The sequence below is a fragment of the Maniola hyperantus genome, chromosome 28, assembly GCF_902806685.2.
Source record: "Maniola hyperantus chromosome 28, iAphHyp1.2, whole genome shotgun sequence".
Taxonomy (NCBI): Eukaryota; Metazoa; Arthropoda; class Insecta; order Lepidoptera; family Nymphalidae; genus Maniola; species Maniola hyperantus.
Window position 1 is genome coordinate 490,644 of NC_048563.1, and position 26,142 is coordinate 516,785.

Here is a 26,142-nt window from a genome sequence, read left to right on the forward strand (position 1 = left end):
AATAAGATTTTAAAACCTTGTACCCAGAGCTGTCCAACGAGAGAAAAAAAAATCGAAATTACGTTCCGTTCTACGTATAGGTTTTAAAATAATTCCCCTTTTTGCTAAAGAGGGCTTATATTAAAATCATTAAAATCTATTTAATCGTAAATTGGACTGTAATTTTTCAAATTCGATTCGATGACATGTCACATGACAGAAAAATTGGCGGCAAATCTGACTCAAGCAAATTGTGCAGTGTAGGTATTTAAAGTTTTGTGTATAAATGCAGAATAATGTCGATTCAAGTTGAAAATAACCTAAAGGATAATGAAAGGAAGGTGTTATTCGAACAACGGGCGCACTACATGCCCTGCCAGATCGAAGCGGACGGCCCGGCGAATGTTAGTGAATATTTTGAACCTTATGTTGTTGATAGAGGCGATGGAGGTAAGAATCATGAGTCAAGACTATTGCATTTACTATTAATAGTTTACTGGTGGGAGGCTTCGGGCGTTATCATCCAACCAAAGACCTGCGACTAATGCCTTCTAGTAAATTGTGCCCAAATGGCAGAAAATATTGCACATCAAACTTCAGAAGGAGATAACGGTTTCGTCTAGCGTTGTCTCTGTTGTTGAGACCTACGAAACATCACATAGGTATGAGTGACAGAGACACTATGATTTCTCCTTCATTAATTCATTCTATTCATAGAGATTCCTGCTTCATAGAGACACTATGAAGCAGAAATCTTTTTCTAAAGTTTGGTGCAATATTTACTACCGGTACCTGTACAACTGTGAGACATCAAAACAAGAGACATTTCCTTATGTCACGCTCAAATGGTCAGATCAATGAAATGCACACTTTTCTGCGTCTAATTAACTTTCTTTGTCTTAATCTGACGCGCTCGAGTAAATCCCAATATCCCCTCTTGGGCTCCCCTACCACTAGTATTATCTAGATTCTATGCCATATTTTGTAGACTTGTGTTATTATTGTATTGTACTATGCTGATCTGACTTTCGTAAGCGCTTGTACAAGTCTAAATCGAAAAATAAATAAATACAAATACAAGATTTGAATCATAATTTGTAGAGCTATCGGCTACCTTCCGCGGTCACCCAATGGATGGAGTGAAAATGCCTCTGCCAGAGGGTTACAGTGCTGTAATAGTCTCAGAGGGCAAGAGACCCTTGGCTGAGGATGCGGAGAGGAAATTCCAAGTAAGAGGCTGTATGGTTTTTTAGCATTTTTTAACCCCAGATGGGTTCGAAACTAGTCGAGCTGCCGGCTGACGTCAAATAACGAGTGTGCTGCCGTGAGCAAAGCCGGATTCTTCTATATTTATAACTAGATGATGAGATTGACAATCCCGTGGGAACTCTTTAATTTTCCGGGATAAAAAGCAGCCTATGACACTCTCCAGGTCTTTGACTATACCCATGTAAAAAGATCACGTCCATCTGTTGTGACGTGATCAGAGGACAAACCAACAACCAAACACACTTTTGCATTTGTAATACGGGGTAGTGATTGGTTTTATCGTTTCAGGTAACTGGAGGGTTCAAGGAAATAATTTATTGGAATTGGGACAAAAAACCTTCCAAGAACGACAATTTAACTAAAGCTATGGTTTGGATGGATATCGCAGAAGCTGTAAGTCTTACTACGTGTATAATCTAAATATATAAAAGGAAAAGGTGACTGACTGACTGACTGATCTATCAACGCACAGCTCAAACTACTGGACGGATCAGACAGAAATTTGGCATGTAGATAGCTATTATGACATAGGCATCCGGCCGCTAAGAAAGGATTTTTGAAAATTCAACGCCTAAGGGGGTGAAAATTTGTGTAGTTCACGCAGACGAAGTCGCGAGCATAAGCTATATAGGTACTAGCTGATGCCCGTGACTTTGTCTGTGTGGAGGTTTTTAAAATCTTGTGGGAACTTTTTGATTTTCCGGTATAAAAAGTAGCCTATGCCACTCTCCAGGTCTTTAACTATAGCCATGCAAAAATTCACGCGGTTGCTCCGTGATTGAAGGACAAAAATGCCAGGGAGGTTTTCAAAAGGTAGTATGGTAGGTGTTTTCTTATCTTGTAATGCCCACCTCCAGGCTAAGTAAAGTTAGCAATTCATTTATTGGAAAATCTATAAGATTTTATAATAAGCTTCCAGAAGACATATTGGAGATGTCTCTCAACAAGTTCAAAGTTTTCATAAAACGTAAACTAATTGAAAAATCCTATTACAATGTAAAGGATTATTTAAATGATAAGCAAGCTTGGGAATGAGTTGCTTAACGACTTTGTGATAGTTCTAATAAGTTTCAATAATTTTGTAGTGGTGATAATAAAAAGAATACCTGGCCGAGTTTGTTGTGGGCTCTTCTCAGACCTGGGCGCGTTTGGAACCCTCGTAGCTTTAGTTTTAAGTTTGCGAAATAATTATCACCACTATATCTTAGAAATCCAACATCTGACTTTCAAAAAGAGTTATTAATTACCTATTTTGAATAAATCATTTGACTTTATCCTTATGCAATGGACTCGCAGATATTTTAGTCATCATCATGATCAACCCATCGCCGGCTCACTACAGAGCACGGGTCTCCTCTCAGAGTGACAAGGGCTTTGGCGATAGACTACCACGCTGGCCGTGTGTGGATTGGTAGACTTTGCACACCTTTGAGAACATTATGGAGAACTCTCAGGCATGCAGGTTTCCTCATGATGTTTTCCTTCACCGTTAAAGCAAGTGATATTTAATTATTTAAAACGCACATAACTCCGAAAAGTTATAGGTGTCACAAGTGTAAATCACAGCTTGTTATATGTTTCAGTAGAGACTTAAAACTATAAAATCATAACCCTTCCTTTTGGCTTTGTCGTAGTCGGGTAAAAAGAGTGACAAAATTAAAAAAAAAAGTTATTAACAGTTATTTCTCTTTATTTACAGATACATGGCGACTAAACTTATTTCTACATCTTAAATAAGAACTATTGTGATGTTAATTAGGTAACAAAATGTACTTAGGCTCAACACGCACCTACAGAGTAGATTGGAAGCAAGGCAGTCTTTTAAAAGACTTCCAAAAAAAGCGTGGTTCTCAATGAATGAATGAATGAATAATTTGCCAGTGGCACCGATTCCGTTATCTTTCTCTAAACTGAATTTAGAGTATCTGCATCCTTTTCTTTTTAACCATGCTAAAAAGGGACAGAACATGAACATTACAAGACTCTAAATTTTAGTGCACGCTACAAATTTAAACAGTAGGTTCATCATGGGTTTTACCATCTAAAAATTAAATTTAAAACTGTCAAACTGCGTCTGTCCTTTTCATATTACATTAGGAAGAAGAGGATGCGAATACTCTAAAATTAGGTTGCGCTCAGAATCAGTTCCGTTGTTCAGTTGCAATTTCTAATTACAAGTGTTTTTGCTATTTATATAAAATTTAAAAACAATAAATAGTTATTTTATTAAGAGTAAAAGCAAGGATTATTTCATACAGTAATAGTTAAATCTAATCTGATTTTAGTTGCAACTAAAGTTATGCAATTTCTAATTAGAAGTGTTTTTACTATATAATATATTATATACTATATATAAAATTTTAAAGCATAATAAACAGTTATTTTATTGATTAAAAGAAAGTTTTATTACATACAGTAATAGTTAAATCTAATCTGATTTTAGTTGCAACTACTATAGTTAGCTGTTTCTAACAGCCAGAATTAGTAATAGAGAGAGCCAGCGCGTGCCAGACCTTCGTTATTTTATAAAAGCTGAAAGCTTATCTGCGGTTGTCTCCAACACAGGGAGGAACGCCGACTGTGAAGTTTGGATTATGGCTATGGGAGTTAACAGGCATTGGCCCCGATTCTCTAGTCTCTCTAAACTAAATTTGGAGTGTCTGCATCCTTTTCTTTTTACTAATGCTAAAAAAGGAACGGAACATGACTTTCACATTTAAAGACTCTAAATTTTAGTGCACAATACAAATTTAAACAGTAGGTTCGCGAGTGCGTGCTAAAATCACGGGTTTTACCATTTAAAATATAAATTTAGAAATGTCAAACTGCTTCTGTCCTTTTTATATTACAATGGTGGGAAGGGGGTGCGAATACTCTAAAATTAGGTTGTGCTTAGAATCGGTGCCAATAAATGTGTAAAAATCTTAAGTCAAAGTCAATTTTTTTTATATTTTCTTAACACACGGAAAACACGTTATGCAATGCCAAACAGTGTCGTGGCAACCCTCTGCAAAACGCCCTTAAAGTTTAAACTTTAATGTATGACGTGATTACGAAGAAAATACAAAAAGTTAGACTACTCTGACGTAAGATTTTTTACACCTTTATATCCCAAAGTCATCATGATCTACACTTCATATTCGCTGATCGTTCCTCCCATTGTTGGGGATAATACGTAGATAAACTTTCAGCATTTATAAAATAACGTAGGTGTGGCACTCGTTGGCTCATGGTCCATAATATGAAACTATCTGTAATCTATCGTAAATTATGTACAGTCCATGCCAATAGAATTGAAAACTAACAATAACAAATATGGCAGTACTGATCACGTGACTTTATTTTGAAATGACGTCTAGTGATGCGCTATTGCTGAACTATGTCGGGAATGAACGATTGAACGAACTAACTCTGATGTAAAGAATTATTTGATTTTATGTACTTGCAAAACCTAAATAGTCCGAAATAAATGAAAACTTACACGCTGTTTTAGCTCTATCTCTCAATTATCATATCAAAACTACGATTAACCGTTATACAGTGTTTTGGCGCGTGGTGAAAATTGGAGCTAACGCCGCCATCTTGTCAAGTGTCACGCTGTCTCCTTATATATGGTGTTGCTAAGTAAAATGTCATTCATTTTACAAGAGCCAAAACAATATAGGAAGATAAAATCGTACTTTTGATATGACAGGACACAAATAGTTAAAATGGCGAGTGAGAACTTAAAATTTATGCATTAGACAACAGTCTTACATATACTCTATTCTTTAAAAATAACTTAGTGATCTTAAAAACTATAGCCTATGTCACTCAAGAATAATGTAGCTTTCTATTGGTGAAAGAATTTTCAAAATCGGTTCAGTAGTTCCAAAGATTACCCCCTACAAACAAACTTAACGACATTACCTCTTATAATATTATTAGTATAGAGTATAGATTTTGCTGTATAACTTTTATTTAAATAAAATATTATTACGTAAAAGCAATATGAAACAGCATTATATATCTATTAATGGGTTGGTATACAACGCTATATTAAAATAACTTGATTTAAATAACTCGATTAGTTATCGATGTGTACGGTCACTCACTTTCATTCATTTTTAGTCTGTGGTTGCAATGTCGTCCCTGCGCAGCTCTATAGAAATTACAGACCTTCTCCATAAACGTGACACTGGCGAAACACTCTGTGCCCAGCTGGCACACCTAAAAGCCAATAATTGGGAATTGAATTGAATTAGAAATTACAGAATGCAAACGTCAAAACTTGCAAAGTTATTTTTTCTGTGGTTGTGAATTCTTGTTTTCATTTAGTTTTTATTAAAATTTTTGCTTAAATCATGGATAAATTGAATGAACATTACGTGTATATTTTACTTAAGATGTTGTTCGTGGACCAGAAGGCGTTTGTGCGTGTTTTTAACTGTTTTATCATCGTGAAAAGTGTTAACGAAGTTACGTGTTAGCGCAAAGGTATGTTTGTTATTGTTATTTTTCAATTCGATTGGCCTAGACTGTATTGAGTATTGTGATAAAGTGCGACAAGGCTATCTTGGCCCGTGGCGGAACCAACGTTGCCGTCAAGTGTCCCCTTTGTTCTTGTTTGAATATTCTAAGCCTTTGTTCTCCAACAGCGCCCCCCTGTCAATGTCATTCAAGTGCCAAGAGAGCGTTGCCGCACTGTAGTTCTAATATGCCATAAAGATTAGATATTATTTATTTGTATGTATGTATTATTATTATATATTTGTATTGCATTTCCCAACGTTTTTCTTTCTAAGACTATCTTTCATTGCCTTCCTCCTCAAAAATTCTTTTCTACTTATGAATGTGGTTCTTTTGAATTTATTTTCTTTTCTAATTTTGCTAACTACCCCCATTTTATCAACCAAAGCTTTTGATTTACTTTTTTTAGTTTTCGTATTAGAGCTACCCGAATTTTTTGAATTTAAATCTTTACTGGTCGAACTAATTTCTTCATTCGGGGGATTTAACTTCGGATCGATAAAATGCATCCCAAATTCAGTGCGGTTTTCCAAATCGGAAAAGTCGTTGACGTTTTCACGAGACATTTTGTTGAAAATTTTCAAAAACTGCCAAAATTCTATGTCACCGCCTTTGATGTTTTTCTCGTAGAAATCTTTCAATTTCGGATCGCATTTATGTTTGTTCACTATCGGTTTTGGTTTTTCGTATCTATTTTTAGTGTTTTTAGTTATTTTTTTGCTTTTTTCTTTGTCTTCTTTCAGTTTCTTTAATTCCTCTTCACTTAATTTATATTTCCATACTTTCTTCTTAAAAGGTTTAGCATTGGGATCGTGTCTTCGTGAATGTAGCTTCAAAGCACTTAAAGTTTGACATATTTTTTCACATTGATTGCATGGGAAGAGCATTTTCTGACCATTTTTCTTGGCAATTCGATATAATCTTTGCAATTTAGCACAATAATCTTCATTTTTGGATTCCTTTCCATCATTCTTGCCGTCAATTTTATCTTTTCCCGGTTGTTTTCCACCGTTGTTTTCGACACTTTTATCATTTTCTGGATCTTTTTCATGATTATTTCCGGCATCATCATCACTTCCTGGTTCTTTTTCACTATCATTGTCTTCACTTTTATCATTTTCACCATTTTTGGATTCCTTTTCCTTATTCTTGAGTAACTCTTCGACTTTATCGGGTAAAACATAATTTTCTTTTTTCGTATTTATCAGCACTTTTTCGACAATCCATCCACCATCTTTTTTGACTAACTTAGCCTTTTTTACTTCTTTATCATTCTTTTCACGTCTTTTCCGATCTATTTTCAAATAGGCTTGTCTATTTAAATTAGGTATACTTGGAATAACTTCTATTTCATCAACTAGATTATTTTTAACGTTAAAATAAAATCTAGACTTGTTACAATTGTTGTTTTTCCTGTCTTTTAGGGTTCCGTAAAGATAGTTCAAGTTAACTTTGTGTATCAAACGTACATGTTTGACCAAGTCCAAATTAGTTACATATTCACAGAAAGGACATTTCTTGAGCATTTTCGGATTGCAAATATCAAAATGCTCTTTGCAGTGATCTATGAGTTTTTCTTTAGTTTCGTATAGCTGAAAAAAGAAAAGTTTTTTCTATACTCTGTATTATAAAGAGGAAAGATTTGTTTGGTTATAAGCGATAAACTCTGAAACTACTGAACCGATTTTAATAATTCTTACACCATTAGAAAGTTCCTTTACCTAGAAGTAAAACAATTATGAAACAGGGTGTAACCAGAAAGCTGGCAAAAACGAAGACAAGTGATAGTACTGATGATTACTGATACTATGATACCATAAAAAACCGCGAAAAAATAAAAAAATACTATTGTTTTGTAAAAGTTTACGATAATAATATAAAACATAAACAATTCGTAACATAAACAATGAAAATAAATTCAACAGAATATTAAAAAACTTTTTATTAGAAAAGGGCTACTATGCCGTAAATGATTTCCTAAACGACGAACAAAAAATAAATAATAATATCGGTCTCCCTAACTAAGGTCTAAGGACCAAATTGCGACACCCAAACTGGGTATCCATAATACTTTGTACATACTTAATATGATGTAGTTTATGGAAATGCAATAAATGAAAATTGAAATTGAAATTGAACATCTGACTGACGCCAGAGGTCACGACCGTAGCGTTAGTAGGTCACTCGGAGTCAATGCCGCGTCGTAGGCGGGGCATTGACCCGAGTTTTACACGCTATACATTGCAGGTTTGAAAAATACTAAATCACTAAAACTACAAAATAAGGCAAATGGTTATTGGTATTGGATTGTGTTTAGGTAGTCTAACAATAACGCTAAGTTTTTGCTAGCATTCTGGTTATACCCTGTATCTTCTTCGTCGTATTACTCTTGACAGAGTGGTCGTGGTCATCACGAAGCAACGTCTTTGAGGGCAGATGTTATATGCCTCACCCCATATAGGAAAATCAAATTTCAGATAAGACTTCACACACCGCTGAAAATATTCTGGAGCACTCTCAGGTATATAAGTTTCCTCACGACGTTCTCCTTCACAGTTAAAGCAAGTGATATTTAATTGACCCAGTAAAAACTTACCTTAAAGCAAACATAACATTGATGTGTATTGAGTTTGAATTTATCCGATTTATTTTTCGTTTCATCTCCCGATTCATCATCATCATCACCATCACCTTCGGGCACGAAATCTCGATCCCTGTCATCATCACTATCAAAATCATCATGACTAACGAAACTAGTATCTATTTTTTTATTTCGATTTCTAGTACTTCGTCTAGTCCAATATTTGTTAGTATCTCCCTCTTCCAAATGGTTTTCAATAGATATTTCTTGTAAATCTGATGGATTATTTTTTAAAGTTTCATCATCTTCGGTCGCTATATTTTCCACTTCAGTGGATATTTCATCATTGCTTTTCCCAAATTCATCGTTATTTTTAATTTTTTTTTCTTTAATTTTTGGCGTTTTATTAATTCCAGATTTTGTGTTAACTTTCTTTTTAATGTTTCGTTTACGTCGTTTCTTTCTAGGTTTTCTAATATTTTTAACTAATTTTAATTTTTCTGAATTATTTTCGATATGACTTTCACTTGAATTACATTGATCATCATTCAAAGTTTCAGGATTATCTATCAACGCTACCATATTATCTATTTCTTTGATGATACTATCTATTTCTTTAATGTTATTTATGTAAACGAACTTTTCGTTATCACTACCATCTATGTAACGAATACTTTTTACATTTTTTACACATTTCCTTTTTCTAAGTTTCACCAATTCGGCCAGACTGTTTTCATAAAGTATCCCATTTTCACTTGAATCTAACTGATTTACTTCTTCTATAATATTGTTTTCAATTTTTACTTGTTCTAAATCAACACTATCATTTGTAATGTCATTTTCAGTACACGCATCAAATTGACTATTTTCATCGCCCAATGATGCTTGACTATCATCTGTTTTTATCAATTCATCACTTTTCATATTTTCTAATATTTCACATTCAAACTTCTTACAATCATCACTATTTAGTATACTTTCATCACCTATTAAAACTTGATTAGCACCCGTTTCCATTACATAGCAGCTTCTACTTTCATCATTTTCTGATGATGGTATTTCTTCATCACCTATTGATGCTACCTCACTTTTCTCTATCACATAATTAAATATAGTATCATTTTCCGGTGATCTTGCTTTATCATTTAATTTATTATAACCATGACTGCACTTCATATTTTCATGACATATCAATGCTTGTTTATACAAATTCTCTTTTTTACTACGCTTTGTACAATCATCATTATTGAGTCTATTCTCATCATCAATGGATACTAATTCGTTACATTTCTCCATTTTAACACATACAACAATTTCATCATTTTCTAATTCCATTTCAGCAGTCAATTCCTTAAAATAATCACCCCCCGTCGTATGACCATTACCTGTTTGGGTCATATCACCACTTATACTTTCATCATTTACTGATGGAGGTATTTCATTATTGTATTCATTACGTATATTCTCATCACCATTCGATGTCAGATCAACACCTGCTTCGATCATATCACAGTTTTTATTTTCATCACATCCTGTTATTGCACATTCAATATTATGCTCATCGCTAATTGATGTTGGATCGATGTCACTTTTATCTATTATAGCACCATCCGTTTTTTCTTTATATTCACCATTTTTCCTATTCTCATGACTAATCGATGTATAATCATCATCACCTTTCTGCAGCATATCACTACTTCTATTTTCACTATTTTCTAATACTGCAATGTTACAGTTGTATGAATTATTTTGTCTATTCTCACCACCAATCGATGCTAAATAATCATCACCGTTCTCTATCACATCATCAGTTCTGTTTTTATAATTTCCTGACGATGTCACTTCAGCACTCAATTTCTTACAGTCATCATTTTTGATAACTCCAGTTTGATCACCACCTCTAGTCATATCACCATTTTTATTTATTTCATTTTCTAATGTCGTTTCTTCACAATTGTGTTCACTGTTTTGTCTATCCTCATCACCAATTGATGCTTGCTCATCATTTCTTTCTATAACATCAATATTAGATGATGTTACTTCATCATTGTACTCATAATTTTGTCTATGCTCATCACCAACCGATGTTAGACCAAAACCAGTTTCATGTATCACATCACTACTTGTTACATCAACATTTTCAGGTGATAATTTTGGTTCTTTCTTATGAATATCACTTACTTTTTTCACTAAATTATTATATTTAGCTAATGCTCTATTCAGTTTTTTTATTATCTGTTTTTTATGGTGAATACTATCCTTTTCTAAACTATTCTGGATTTGTTCACCAATTTTTGAGATTTTGTGATTAATATTTGAGATTTTTTCATCTTCACATACAATTTCATTGTTGAATTTTTCCAGTATCTCATTTATTTTGTCACAATAATTTATGAGGCGACTTTTCTTCGTATTTCTTCTATTTACTATTTTCTGAGACACTTCTTCACGAATTGGAACATTAGATTCGTTTTCACTAAATACTGTGATTTCAATTTTTTCTGTAAAAAACAAAGTCATTTATAGAATAGAATAGCTAATAGAAAAGAATTTATTTTACTGAAGTAGACTTATTACAAGTGCTTTTGCATCGTTAACTAGTTCAATTTACCACTAGTTCGGAATGCCGTTCCTACTGAGAAGAACCAGCAAGCAACTCGGCGGTTGCTCTTTTCAAGTCATCAATATTAATTGTTATTAATCTTCTATATATATAAAAGGAAAAGGTGACTGTCTGACTGACTGACTGAATGACTGACTGTCTGACTGACTGATCTATCAACACACAGCTCAAACTACTGGACGGATCGGGCTGAAATTTGGCATGCAGCTAGCTATCATGACGTAGGCATCCGCTAAGAAAGGATTTTTGAAAATTCAACCCCTAAGGGGGTGAAATAAGGGTTTGAAATTTGTGTAGTCCACGCGGACGAAGTCGCGAGCATAAGCTAGTATTAAATAAGTTCAGATTTTTTAAAAATCTCGATGAAAAGTATCTTATGTTCTAGTTATGTCTAGGATGCAAGTTATCAAAGGGGTGGGAATGAAAGGCCGTAGTGGGGGGGGGGTTTCGTAATTACATAGTAATCTTAATTTGAAACCATCCAACCAACCTGCCCTAAACCGGTTTCATTAGAAAGGCAATAATGCGAAGATGGTTTTTGCCCAAAAAAAAAAAACCATTTTTTAGCATAGTTGCACACACCGGGTATCCGCTTGTGTGAGATTAGTATGGAAGTATAATAAAAATATAGTTAACATACCATTTTTAACTGGATTCGACCGGTTTTTGACGGTTCCGCCATAATGTCTCTTCACTCGTATAAAAGGTCTCAAACCCACACTCGGTTTCCATCGTTCCAGCATTTCTGTTCTCACTCTCTCCGCCTCTTTCTGACACGCCTCGTCAATGTATATGTTTGTCTCTTTTTGCTGGGGTTCTGAAATTATATGTAACAATCAGAACCCTTATTATAAATGCGAAAGTGTGTTTGTTTGTTGGTTCGTCCTTCAATCACGTCGCAACGTTGCAACGGATTGACGTGATTTTTCGCATGGGTATAGATAAAGACCTGGAGAGTGACATAGGTAGACATACTTTTCATCCCGGAAAATCAAAGAGTTCCCAGGGGATTTTTAAAAAACCTAATTCCACACGAACGAAGTCCCGAGCATCAGCTAGTATATTCCTTAATAGCAAGAAGCACACAGCTTCTCTGAAGAAAGCCTGCGGGAAAGTAATAAAGTCTGGCGGTATCAGCGTGGTAGACTATGACCCAAAACCCTTCCCACTCTGAGAGGAGACCCGCGGGGTGATAGGCGTAAATCTCGCCATCATTGCTGTCACACGTAACAGCGGCAAGAGAGAGACAGCAATAGCCACAAAGCAAAAGAAATGTCTCATTGCTACTGCTGTCGCGTTGCTGTCGCTAACTTTTTACGTAATCACCCCGCCGTGCTCTGTAGTGAGCCGGCGATGGGTTGATCATGACGATGTTGGACTTACCTTCATCAGTGGGAGAGGTGGGCATGATAATATGTTAAATGAACAAATCCTTAAGGGGACTCAGTTCAGTGCTTTCTTCATACAAACGTAGGAGGGAAATTACAACAATATTCGATATTGTACGCACAAAACTAAGAATTATATCGATTTATCTTGTCATTATCTAGGTTTATTGATATATAAAACATTGAAAAAAATATTGATTTAAAAGTTACGAGGCTCAAAAGATTCCTATTTTAACACTAAATTAATGACAACTTTGGGTGTAAATAAATAAGATTAGGGATATGAAAATTTTAAAACAATTTATCATTAGACGTAGTTTATTTATTCATTAGTTGAAATAGCTTTACTTTGCAAACATAAATTCAGCAGTTTTTTCTCAAAAATACTTTTCCTAAACCCTTTTCGCGCGCTTGATTTCAGTGAAAATCATCGTGCCTCTCCACTTTCTCATACAATGTCAAGTGAAAAGTAAACATGTTACCCACGTGCGCTGCCAATTTTGGTCGAGCGTCCTGCGTCACCTTAAACGGCGTGTCTGGGGAGATGACATTGTATGATGCTGTCAGCTATAAGATCTACCTATCTGCCAAATTTCATGATTCTAGGTCAACGGGAAGTACCCTGTAGGTTTCTTGACAGACAGACAGACAACAAAGTGATCCTATAAGGGTTCCGTTTTTCCTTTTGAGATAGGGAACCCTAAAAATGGATTTACCTTCGTCATTAGGAGGGGAGGGCATGATAATATGTTCAATGAACAAATCCTTAAACGGCGTGTCTGGGCAGATGACATTGTATGATGCTGTCAGCTATAAGATCTACCTATCTGCCAAATTTCATGATTCTAGGTCAACGGGAAGTACCCTGTAGGTTTCTTGACAGACAGACAGACAGACAACAAAGTGATCCTATAAGGGTTCCGTTTTTCCTTTTGAGATAGGGAACCCTAAAAATGGATTTACCTTCGTCATTAGGAGGGGAGGGCATGATAATATGTTCAATGAACAAATCATTGAACGGTGTATCCGGTGAGATGACATTGTCGGATGCTGCTCGGTTCGAGTCTCCACTCAGAACTCTCCTCGAATACTGCGCCCCTTCATCTCTCACTTCTTCCGTATCTAAATACATAAAAGGAAAAGGTGACTGACTGATCTATGAAAAAAATCAGTGATCTCCATGATAGGCAAACTAGAAACAGAAATAAGCTAGCTACTCCTGCGCTCCGCCTCTGGAATGTGGGAAAGTCATTTGTGGGAATGAGTGTAATATTTTATAATAAAATGCCACAAGCAATTTTAGACTTGCCTTTACAGAAGTTTAAAAAATGTGTTAAAAGTATGCTCCTAAAAAAAGCATATTATACAGTCGCAGACTATGTAAACGATAAAAAAGCTTGGATTTGACTCGCTCCAGCAATGCACGGGGCTGCAATGGCTTGTATAGTACGGTATAATAACATTGTAAATTGAAAAATTAAAAAGAGCAACCGCCGAGTTTCTTGCTGGTTCTTCTCGGTAGGAACGGCATTCCGAACCAGAGGTAAATTAAAACTACCCGACTATTCATAAGCACTTTTAAAAAGTTTACATGAATAAAAAAACATTCTATTCTATCAACAAAAGGTAAAGATCCTAGTATCTAAATATATAAAGCGAAAAACCACTCACTCACTGACTGACTATAAAGGCTACAAACTTGAAATTTGAAAAATTCCCCCCTAAGGGTGGGGGGGGGGGGGGGGTCGAAGGTTGTATGAAAGTCCATCATCAAAATCGACATTTAGGTTATTAGCTTTAAATAATAAAAATCTGTATAAGTCAATTTGGGAAAAAAAAATTGGGGGAAAAGTTTTTATAGAAAAGTTTTAACTATTTTATTTTTACTTGACATTTGAAACGTACGTTCTTTCTAGGGGGTGTAGATATCAGATAAGAAAGGATCTAACTACATTCTCCCCCTAAAGGGGTGAAATGGGGGTTAAAAAAATATATGAAAATCCTATGTTTTTGAAGTTAGAGATATGAAAATTGGCATTCAGGTATTCTGGGTTCCGTGTCTTAAGGTGAGACTGAGTGAGTAGGTAAGTGAGGCCTTTTGCAGCGGGAAAATTTCAGATCTCATGAGAAACCAGAAATTTTACGCGGACGAAGTCGCGGGCAACTGCTAGTAATATTATAAATGTGAAAGTGTGGATGTTTTTTTTTTTTTTAAAAGAATATTAGCCATATTAAAATGACTAATATTCCCCTTTCCTCTCCAACTAAGCGTCAAGCTTGTGCTAGGAGTAGGTACGACAATAGTGCAACGGGCGGGGTTTGAACCGTCGACCTTTCGGTTTTCAGTCCACTCCTATACCGGTTGAGCTATTGAGGCTCAATGTTGGATGTTTGGATGTTTGTTACTCAATCACGCAAAAACTACTGGACGGATTTGGCTGAAATTTGAAATGGAGATACATAGCTCACTCAATAAGTAAAGAGACAAATTAAATAATTTTAAAACTATTCAATGACTGTGTACAACATTTTCAGGAGTGTTTTGTTGGCAACCTCGGGATATGCTCTGATCAGCTGTTTCATCATTTTATGTCAACACTAGCTTATGCTCGCGACTTCGTCCGCGTGGACTACACAAATTTCAAACCCCTTTTTCACCCCCTTAGGGGTTGAATTTTCAAAAATCCTTTCTTAGCGGATGCCTACGTCATAATAGCTATCTGCATGCCAAATTTCAGCCCGATCCATCCAGTGGTTTGAGCTGTGCGTTGATAGATCAGTCAGTCAGTCAGTCAGTCACCTTTTCCTTTTATATATTTAGATAACCTCAAAATTTTTAATTCTCCATGGCAAGTCCACTAGAAGATTGCACCTTAGAAGAGCAGCGCTCAGTCATTAGATTATACCCTGGCTAGATTACACATAGGCTTTTTATCCCGGAAAATCAAAGAGTTCCCACAGGATTTGCAAAAACCTAAATCCACGCGGACGGCGTCGCGCGCATTATCTAATCTAAATATATAAAAGGAAAAGGTGACTGACTGACTGACTGACTGATCTATCAACGCACAGCTCAAACTACTGGACGGATCGGGCTGAAATTTGGCATGCAGATAGCTATTATGACGTAGGCATCCGCTAAGAAAGGATTTTTGAAAATTCAACTCCTAAGGGGGTGAAATAGGGTTTTGAAAATTTGTAGTCCACGCGGACGAAGTCGCGAGCATAAGCTAGTCCATACTAATATTATAAATGCGAAAGTGTGTCTGTCTGTCTGTCTGCTAGCTTTTTACGGCTCAACCGTTCAACCGATTTTGACGAAATTTGGTACAGAGATAGTTTGTATCCCGGGGAAGGACATAGGCTACTTTTTATCCCGGAAAATCAAAGAGTTCCCGCGGGATTTTGAAAAATGTTAGTCCACGCGGACGGAGTTGCGGGCATTACCTATATGTTTTACTAATTATTTTGCATGCCTAATATGTAAGGTGAAACATTTCAGCTGGACAATATGTGAGAACATCTTATTGTAAAATGTTTCCGCTGCAGATAGAGAGAGAGAGAGAGAGGGAGAGAGAGAGAGAGAGAGATGGAGAGGGAGAGAGTTCTCCTTTCTTTCGTACTTACCACTCATTTGCTCAACTTTGATTACATGTTGTAATACTATTTCTTTCATACCCTGTTCTGAATCTTCGTCTATTATTATGTTATTCTTTTTCTTTTTGGGTTTCCTTAGCCTGTTGATAAAGAAAGTTAGGTTGTTCATATTGATGACATAATATTATGTATAATTATATAAAAAACCGGCCAAGTGCGAGTCAGGCTGGCGCAATGAGGGTTCCGTACTAGTCGTATTTTTTCGACATTTTTCACGATAATTCAAAAACTATGATGCATAAAAATAAATAAAAATCAGTTTTAGAATGTACAGGTGAAGACCTTTCATATGATACTTGATATAGTCACTCACTTGGAAAGTTGAAAATACTAATTATTAGTTCATGACCACAATTTAATTTTTTTGTGTGATCTAACCCTAAATTCACGGTTTTCAGATTTTTCCCCAAATGTCAGCTATAAGATCTACCTACCTGCCAAATTTCATGATTCTAGGTCAACGGGAAGTACCCTGTAGGTTTCTTGACAGACAGACGGACAGACAGACAACAAAGTGATCCTATAAGGGTTCCGTTTTTCCTTTTGAGGTACGGAACCCTAAAAATTAAAAAAAACCGGCCAAGTGCGGACTCGCGCACGAAGGGTTCCGTACCATCACAATCCCCTATTATGAATGCGAGTGTGTTTCTTTGTTGGTTTGTCCTTCAATCACGACGCAACGGAACGACGTGATTTTTTGCATAGGTATAGATAAAGGCCTGGAGAGTGACATAAGCTACTTTTTATCCCGGAAAACCATTTCCGCGGGATTGTTAACAACCTAAATCCACGCGGACGAAGTCGCGGGCGACTAGTATGGAAATAATTTTTTTTTGAGAAAAAATTCAATGGATTAAAAATAAATGTTCAATGGATTAAAAATAAATGTTCAATGGATTAAAAATAAATGTGTTCAATGGATTTTTAAAATAAATGTGTTCAAGGGATTAAAAATTAATGTTCAAAAGATTAAAAATAAATGTGTTCAAGGAATTAAAAATTAATGTTCAACAGATTAAAAATTAATGTTCAACAGATTAAAAATTAATGTTCAACAGATTAAAAATAAATGTGTTCAAGGGATTAAAAATTAATGTTCAACAGATTAAAAATTAATGTTCAACAGATTAAAAATAAATGTATTCAAGGGATTAAAAATTAATGTTCAACAGATTAAAAATTAATGTTCAACAGATTAAAAATTAATGTTCAACAGATTAAAAATTAATCGGTAATTAGCTCGGTGGCTATCATTCAGTGTTGAACACTAAGTTAGCGAATCACTCCGCTCGCTTGTATTAGTAACTTACTTGACTCTATTAAGTTTATATTTGATGCTGTGAGTATTCCAGTAATGCAGTTTCAAGTATATGTGTTTTTTGTATGTCTTCTTGCATATTTTACACTTCCTGTCCTGTAAATAAAATAAACAAGTCAAAAATGCGCATAATTCTTAATAAAAGCCGCCCATAATTTCTAAAACATACCATAATTACTAGACAAACTTGGCAACAACAAAAAAGTTATGATCTCTTAGTCAAAACTGTCATCTAATTTATTATGCTCAAACCTGTCAAAGTTCATAGTCAAATTTGCTTTTAAGTTTTACTCAAAACTGAGTCAAATCTGCTGATAATTCCAGTAAAAACTGTCCATAGTTTCTAATAAAAACTGTTCATTATTTCTAGTAAAAACTGTCCATAATTTCTAATAAAAACTGTTCATTATTTCTAGTAAAAACTGTCCATAATTTCTAATAAAAACTGTTCATTATTTCTAGTAAAAACTGTTCATTATTTCTAGTAAAAACTGTCCATAATTTCTAATAAAAACTGTTCATTATTTCTAGTAAAAACTGTCCATAGTTTCTTTAAAACTGTCAATAATCTAAATATATAAAAGCAAAAGGTAGCTCAAACTACTGAACGGATCGAGCTGAAATTTGGCATGTAGATAGCTATTATGACGTAGGCATCCGCTATAAAAGGATTTTTGAAAATTCAACCCCTAAGGGGGTGAAATAGGGGTTTGAAATTTGTGTAGTCCACGCGGACGAAGTCGCGAGCATTAGCTAGTTTCTAGTAAAAAGTTACCATAATTTCTAGTAAAAAGTATCCACAATTCTGAGTCAAACCTGCCTATAATTTATAGTCAAAAACTGCCCATAATTTCCTAAATATTATAAATGTCCTAGTTCACAGGGACTCAGTTTGCGCACGCGTCGCGGTTGAGACTACGCGCCGCGCGCCGCTGCCCGCACAGTCCATTGCCTCAGCCACCCTCACAATAATAGAATTCGCTAATAGAAATTATGGTCAATTTTTACTAGAAATTATGGACAGTTTTAGTGGGAATTATGGGCAGGTTTTACTGAGAATAATTATAGGCACCGGAGGAAAAGGACCCCGGATGGGTTCGGGACTAGTCGGGCTATCGTCTACTAAACATGTGAGTAAAGCCGGGTGTGAGATACATATTACTTTTCATAATAATTCGTACCATTTCTGAGACGTGTCCATATTTGATATGCATCACCAAGCTGGGCTTGTTGTATGTGCGGAAGTCACACAAGTCACATATGTAGTGTTGTGTGTACAGGTGTTTGTGTGTTATGTGCTTACGTATGTAGTTTTTGTTGTAGAACCTGAAACAATAACACACATTTGATATTTTTCTATATATATTAAAGGAAAAGGTGACTGACTGACTGATCCGTCAACGTACAGCTCAATCTACTGGACGAATCGGGCTGAAATCACTGCCATAAATTCTTGTCAGAAGTCAGAACGTCCAACATTTCCTAACGCAATACACCTAAATTTACTGACGAAACACACCCATAACTCTTGACGAATCATACCCATGGTTTCTGATGAAACACACTAGGACATTTATAATTATTAATGAAACACCCACATTACTTAACTTTAATTTAATTCCTGTCACAACATCCCCACACTTCCTAACAGAATACACCCACGTTCCTAACAAAACACACCCACACTAACGATAATTCCCAAAGGAACAACCATAATTCTCAACGAAACACCCGTAATTCTTAGCGAAATACACCTACAATTACTTACAGTTTATATTTCAAGCTATTTCTAAAACAACAGGGCCCATAGTTCGTACAACCGATAGACGTTGGGGTCCCAAGGTGCTGGAATGGCGACCTCGCACCGGAAGACGCAGCGTTGGAAAGCCCCCCACTAGGTGGACGGACGACATCAGACAAGTCGCAGGGAGCCGCTGGATTTAGGGTGCACAAGACCGTGTCGTGTGAAAGTCCCTACAAAAGACCTATGTCCAGCAGTGGACGTCTATCGGTTGATGATGATGACTCACCCTTTACCGCAGTAGTCACAGAAGACGCATTTCTTTTTGGCCCTATGTTGCTTCCTATGTGCGACCATGCGGTGCAGCCTAGAAAACTTCTTCTTGCAAATGCTGCATTCAAAATGTTTCCGTTATAATTATTAACGAAACACCCACATTTCTTAACGGAACACACCCACAATTCCTAACGAAACACACCCATACTAACAATATTTCCTAACGGAACACCCACAATTCCTAACGAAACACACCCATAATAACAACATTTCCTAACGGAACACCCACAATTCCTAATGAAACACCCATCATTCTAAACGAAACACGCACATTTCTTATCAGAACACACCCACAATTCCTAACAAAACACACCCATAATTACTTAAATAGTTTATATTTGAAGTTATTTCTAAAACAACACTCACCCTTTACCGCAGTAGTCACAGAAGACGCACTTTTTCTTAGCCCTATGTTGTTTCTTATGTGCGACCATGCGGTGCAGCCTAGAAAACTTCTTCTTGCAAATGCTGCATTCAAAATGTTTCTCAGGGTAGTGGATAATCTCGTGCTTTTTGAGAGCGCTCTGAAAACATACAAGTATATTTTTTTTAAATAATTTTTTAGTGTTTTACCTACACTTAAAGGAAATTACTAAATAATTTTAAATACATATCAAAAATTGCGTAACCGGCAGGAATCGAACCTGCATCTTCTGGGTTCGCGCCCGATGCCTTGACCACTCGGCCACGGTCTCGCTTACTGCAAGTGACGAAATTGGTGATATGTATGTTAACTCAGTACTGAAGCGACTGTTTAATGCCATCTAGTAGCGACACTTTGCAGTTATCGAAAGGCATCGGGCGCGAACCCAGAAGATGCAGGTTCGATTCCTGCCGGTTACGCAATTTTTGATATGTATTTAAAATTATATAGAACAAGTAATTTTAAAAAAGTATTCAAAAACTCCAACTGCGGTTTGCACTCCATCAACCCCCCGATTGTGTAAGAATAACCATTTCATGGCTATCGCAATCGTCAAGAATTCTGCTGTGAAATCTGTGATTGGCTGTGAAAAAATGTAAACAGCGAATCAACCAATCAAATGGCAGAATTTCTTGACGATTGCGATAGCCATGAAATGGTTATTCTTACACAATTGGGGGGCAGGTCTGTTGTCGTGTTAACTTTCTTAGTTATCGATAGATGGCTCTGACCTTTTCCACCTCACACTATTTTATTTTTGTACGTTTCATATAATGGAAAGATGGTGAATTTTCATTCAAAGAGTAAGGAACCTTTCAAGGCCGGGGTCATCAACTAACCTTGTCTTTAAATCGCTTGTCACAGCCCTCAAAGATGCATTTATAAGGTCGTTGGACGATATGGCTAGAGAGGTGCGATCTCATATTGTATTTATTCGATAATGTAACTTATATGAATTTAGTCTTATGACTAATTTTATTGATTATACAGTCGGAATGAGTGGTGTTGTAAGTTAACAAAAGACTATATTAGCATTTTTAATTTTCTTAGTTATCGATAGATGGCGCTGACCTTTTCCGCCTCACACTAGGAAAGATGGTAAATTTTGAGCGATGCTTTCAAAAGAGGAACCTTTCAAGGCCGGGGTCGTCAACTAACCTTGTCTTTAAACCGCTTGTCACAGCCCTCAAAAATGCATTTATAAGGTCGTTGGACGATATGGCTCGAGAGGTGCGATCTCATATTGTATTTATTCGATAACATAACTTATATTAATTTAGTCTTATGACTAATTTTATTGATTATACAGTTGGAATGAGTAGTGTTATAAGTTAACAAAACACTATATTAGCATTGTTAATTTTCTTAGTTATCGATAGATGGCGCTGACCTTTTCCGCCTCACACTAGGAAAGATGGTAAATTTTGAGCGATGCTTTCAAAAGAGGAACCTTTCAAGGCCGGGGTCGTCAACTAACCTTGTCTTTAAATCGCTTGTCACAGCCCTCAAAGATGCATGTATAAGGTCGTTGGACGATATGGCTCGAGAGGTGTGATCTCATATTGTATTTATTCGACAATGTGACGCCACAAATTTCACATTTGCACGCATATAACTTCAGGTGGGACAATCTCTGAAAACAAGGAAAATATATTATATACTAGAGGATGCCCGCGACTTCGTCCGCGTGGATTTAGTTTTTTTTTAAATGCCGTGGGAGCTCTTTGATTTTCCGGGATAAAAAGTAGCCTATGTCCTTCCCCGGGATGCAAGCTATCGCTGTACCAAGTGTCGTCAAAATTGGTTGAACGGATGGGCCGTGAAAGGCTAGCAGACAGACAGACAGGCACACTTTCGCATTTATAATATTAGTATGGATACAGGATGTTATTAGATCTATGGATTTATAATTTTTATAATAGTTTTTTTATTTTTCTAATTTCTAAAATATTTTTGAATACGTATCAAAAATTGCGGAATCGGTAGTTTCGATTACTGCAAAATGTCGCTACCAGATGGCATTAGCAGTTGCTTCAGTACTGAGTAAATATACATATTACCGGCACTGGCAGCAAACGAACCGTGGCCTAGCGGTCAGGGCGTCAGGCGCGATCCCAGGAGACGCAGGTTCGTATCCTACCGGTTCCGCGATTTTTGATAAATAATATTTTAGAACTACGGGTGTTTTAGCATTTAAACTATCGTGAGTGATTTCCATTGTACATACATCATATACCGGCTTTACTCACGTGTCTCGACGTTAGCCCGACTAGTTTCGAACCCATCCGGGGTCCTTCACAGGGACTCAGTTTGCACACGCGTCGCGGTTGAGACTGCGCGCGGCCCGCACAGCCCGCCGAAGAACTGTTGGGAGACAATGTTCAGCTGTCTTCCCCCTCCCCCTCCCCCACATCTCAGCCACCCTCACAGCTGGCTATGAGGGCAGCGGCGAAGGACCGAAACTAGTCGGGCTAACGTCGACGAAACAGTTATACACCATCATCGCCGACTCACAACAGAGCACGGGTCTCCTCCCAGGGTGAGAAGGGTTTTGGCCATAGTCTACCACGCTGGCCATGTGTTCCCACTGTATTCCCACCCTCTTCTTACTATTGTAATATGAAAAGGACAGAAGCAGTTTGACATTTCTAAATTTAATTTTTAGATGGTAAAACCCGTGATTTTAGCACGCACTCGCGAACCTACTGTTTAAATTTGTATTTGTGCACTAAAATTAAGAGTCTTTAAATGTGAAAGTCATGTTCCGTTCCTTTTTTAGCATTAGTAAAAAGAAAAGGATGCAGATACTCTAAATTTAGTTTTTTTTTTTTTTTTTTTTTATTCCCCTTTCCTCTCCAACTAAGTTTAGAGAGAGACTAGAGAATCGGGGCCAGTGTATACTTACGACATGGTTATTCAATGTCTTCAAGCACTTAAACAACTTCCCGCACTCGGAACACGGCACGGTCTTGATGTCGACTGCCATGTGGACTTGGGCGATGTGCAACTTTAGTGCACGCTTAGTTTTGTAACTGAAACGGAAACAATACGGTATTTCACACCAAGCGACGAAAAACTACAGAACGCGGCCGAAAGTGATGAACAACGACCTTTAGAATAGAATAGAATTTATTTTATTCAAGTAGACTTATTACAAGTGCTTTTGAATCGTTAACTAGTTTAATTTACCACTGATTCGGAATTCCGTTCCTATCGAGAAGAACGAGCAAGAAACTCAGTCTTAGAACTTAGAAAGAGACAGTCGGCCAATTTCGGCTCCTCCATCCCCATACCGATCCCAGACCAACCATTTAACTATTACAACCTTCCAATCAACATTCCTAACACCGCAAATGACAAAGACAAAAAACCTCAGTCAGCTATCAAAGTTTTACTGGTGGAGTCATCAGTACAACAATCTAGCCAGTAGCCATCAGTACAACTTTGGTAGTTTATATCTCGGAAACGTGACAATGGGAGATTTTGTGTCGTACGATACTTGTTTGTATTGATACCAGCTATTGATTAATGCAGGTTTCATGCGTGGCCGGTATTTTGAAAAAAAACCGGCCAAGTGCGAGTCAGGCTCGCGCAATGAGGGTTCCGTACTACAGTCGTATTTTTTGACATTTTGCACGATAATTCCAAAACTATGATGCATAAAAATAAATAAAAATCTGTTTTAGAATGTACAGGTGAAGACCTTTCATATGATAACCCACTTGATATAGTCACTCACTTCGAAAGTTGAAAATACTAATTATTAGTTCATGACCAAAATTTAATTTTTTTTTGTGTGATCTAACCCTCTTTTTTTGTGTGATTCACGGTTTTCAGATTTAAAAAATCATCAAAATCAAATGTCAGCTATAAGATCTACCTACCTGCCAAATTTCATGATTCTAGGTCAACGGTAAGTACACTGTAGGTTTCTTGACAGACAAACAGACAGACAACAAAGTGATCCTATAAGGGTTCCGTTTTTCTTTTTGAGGTACGGAACCCTAAAAATGGCAGACTGTTAGGCCAAAATCTTCAAACTCCATATACATGAAACCCAAGGGGTATGAGTTTAATAAAAAAAACTGCCATACCCCTTCCAGGTTAGCCCGCTATCATCTTAGACTGCATCATCACTTACCATCAGGTGAGATTGCAGTCAAGGGCTAACTTGTATATGAATAAAAAAAATAAAAAAAACATACCTTTACGCATTTTTTTTTTTAAGAATATTAGCCATATTAAATGACTAATATTCCCCTTTCCTCTCCAATTAAGCGTCAAGCTTGTGCTAGGAGTAGGTACGACAATAGTGCAACGGGCGGGGTTTGAATCGTCGACCTTTCGGTTTTCAGTCCACTCCTTTGCCGGTTGAGCTATTGAGGCTATTATACATACCCCTTATCGCAAGAGGTGCACTGGTAAAGTCTAGTGATGCCAGCATGCCTCTCCTTATGTTTGCGCAGAGTGGAGTTATCCCGACACGCGTAGTTACAGTAGTCGCATTTATATGGTTTTGCACCTGTAACAATAAATATAATCTAATTAATAATGTTGACTATAGTAGGGCCATTACTAACGTGCGAACTGGGCCACAAACCATTTATATGGTTTTGCGCCTGTAACAATAAATATAATCTAATTAATAATTAATTTACTTACACACACACACACACACACACACACACACCCATAGTTTTCCTCTGCAACAATCTAGGTTCATACGTTTATTTAAATGTAAAACGTTACAGACCAACAACTTTCTGCAATAATTGATTTGTGCTTGTGCACTAATGTATTTATTTACTTTTTAGATAACCGAGGGAGAGGGTTGGCTATCCTTAACACAGATCTAAAAATCTAGCTAGGATAGCCAGTTCTTGATCTTGTAACATTCTTAATATTGTATATGATTATTCCAACAAGCACGCAAATTGTCCAAGATCAAACCCATGTATGTGTGTAACTAGATGATTGAGAAATAAACGTTTTATTTATTTATTTAATAATATTGACTATAGTAGGGCCATTACTAACGTGCGAACTGGGCCACAAACCATTTTTATCGGGTTACTAGCGACTTCGTCCGTGTCGACTACACAAATTTCGAACCCATATTTCACCCCCTTAGGGGTTGAATTTTCAAAAATCCTTTCTTAGCGGATGCCTACGTCATAATAGCTATCTGCATGCCAAATTTCGGCCCGATCCGTCCAGTAGTTTGAGCTGTGCGTTGATAGATCAGTCCAGTCAGATATCTAAATATATAAAAGGAAAAGGTGACTGACTGACTGACTGACTGATCTATCAACGTACAGCTCAAACTAATGTATGGATCGGGCTGAAATTTGGCATGCAGATAGCTATTATGACGTAGGCATCCGCTAAGAAAGGATTTTTAAAAATTCAACTCCTAAGGGGGTGAAATAGGGGTTTGAAATTTGTGTAGTCCACGCGGACGAAGTCGCGGGCCTAAGCTAGTATCATATAATTTAATGTTATAATATTATGTTACGTATACATATGTTTTGAATTTTTTTTATTGATAATAAAGAATTCATTTTTTAAAAAAAGTTACCAATGTCGACGGAATTAAACTTTTAAACACTTTTCTACTTATTAGTCATTTTTAAACATACTTAATTAAAAAGTTACTACGGTAATTGAAAATTACATGTTTAGTTACAGATAATTAACTTTTATAGTTTGACTAGTTTATGCCCGCGACTTCGTCCGCGTGGACTACACAATTTTCAAACCCCTTTCTCACCCTATTAGGGGTTGAATTTTCAAAAATCCTTTCTTAGCGGATGCCTACGTCATAATAGCTATCTGCATGCCAAATTTCAGCCCGATCCGTCCAGTAGTTTAAGCTGTGCGTTGATAGATCAGTCAGTCAGTCAGTCACCTTTTCCTTTTATAGTTTGACTAGTTTTGTACTCGTACGATTCTTAGATTTGTTTTTATATATATCTCCTTAAAAAATTGTATGAATTTCAAAAATTATTTGCTGTGGAGACCTTTGGGCCATAGCATCTTAGTGCTAAATAACCGACCAAGTGCGAGTCATACTCGCGCACAGAGGGTTCCGTACTACATCAGTCGTATTTTTTCGAAATTTTGCACATAGGGCTTTATAATTTGTGTGGTCCAGGCGGACAAAGTCGCGGGCATAAGCTATATGTTTATACTAGCTCATGCTCGCGACTTCGTTCGCGTGGACTATACAAATTTCAAACCCCTATTTCACGGCCTTAGGGGTTGAATTTTCCAAAATCCTTTCTTAGCAGATACCTACGTCATAATAGCTATCTGCA

The 26,142-nt window shown here is 36.5% G+C and overlaps 2 protein-coding genes across 5 annotated transcripts in view; one reads left to right on the top strand and one right to left on the bottom strand.

The window, feature by feature from the left end:
* The first annotated feature begins 188 nt into the window (after nt 1-188).
* Nucleotides 189-3,138, top strand: LOC117995127 (ribonuclease H2 subunit C). The gene is made up of 4 exons (XM_034983123.2): nt 189-429; nt 1,081-1,208; nt 1,537-1,641; nt 2,948-3,138. Exons 1-4 carry the CDS (start codon nt 276-278, stop codon nt 2,960-2,962), a joined length of 402 nt encoding a protein of 133 aa, XP_034839014.1. The 5' UTR covers nt 189-275; the 3' UTR covers nt 2,963-3,138.
* A 2,850-nt stretch (nt 3,139-5,988) lies between these two features.
* LOC117994881 (putative leucine-rich repeat-containing protein DDB_G0290503) overlaps nt 5,989-26,142 on the bottom strand; it is a 30,505-nt gene continuing 10,351 nt past the window's right edge. The window contains exons 5-15 of one of the 4 annotated variants that reach the window (XM_069508339.1): nt 24,224-24,347; nt 22,731-22,857; nt 21,303-21,458; nt 19,768-19,925; nt 18,506-18,650; nt 17,317-17,420; nt 15,977-16,086; nt 13,313-13,471; nt 11,602-11,778; nt 8,354-10,839; nt 5,989-7,349 (exon numbers count right to left, since the gene is read on the bottom strand). In XM_069508339.1, the coding sequence (XP_069364440.1) occupies nt 5,991-7,349; nt 8,354-10,839; nt 11,602-11,778; nt 13,313-13,471; nt 15,977-16,086; nt 17,317-17,420; nt 18,506-18,650; nt 19,768-19,925; nt 21,303-21,458; nt 22,731-22,857; nt 24,224-24,347 (5,105 nt within the window). In that variant the 3' untranslated portion in view covers nt 5,989-5,990. Of the gene's footprint in view, nt 7,350-8,353; nt 10,840-11,601; nt 11,779-13,312; nt 13,472-15,976; nt 16,087-17,316; nt 17,421-18,505; nt 18,651-19,354; nt 19,469-19,767; nt 19,926-20,664; nt 20,767-20,983; nt 21,080-21,302; nt 21,459-22,730; nt 22,858-24,223; nt 24,348-26,142 lie in introns of those variants that run through there. The other 3 variants (XM_069508341.1, XM_069508340.1, XM_069508342.1) reach the window with 3 other exon arrangements.

Coding starts and splice junctions, on each gene's coding strand:
- LOC117995127 (XM_034983123.2), top strand. CDS start 276: ATGTCGATTCAAGTTGAAAATAACCTAAAGGATAATGAAAGGAAGGTG. Junction 430..1,080: donor TGTTGATAGAGGCGATGGAG/GTAAGAATCATG, acceptor CATAATTTGTAG/AGCTATCGGCTACCTTCCGC. Junction 1,209..1,536: donor ATGCGGAGAGGAAATTCCAA/GTAAGAGGCTGT, acceptor TTATCGTTTCAG/GTAACTGGAGGGTTCAAGGA.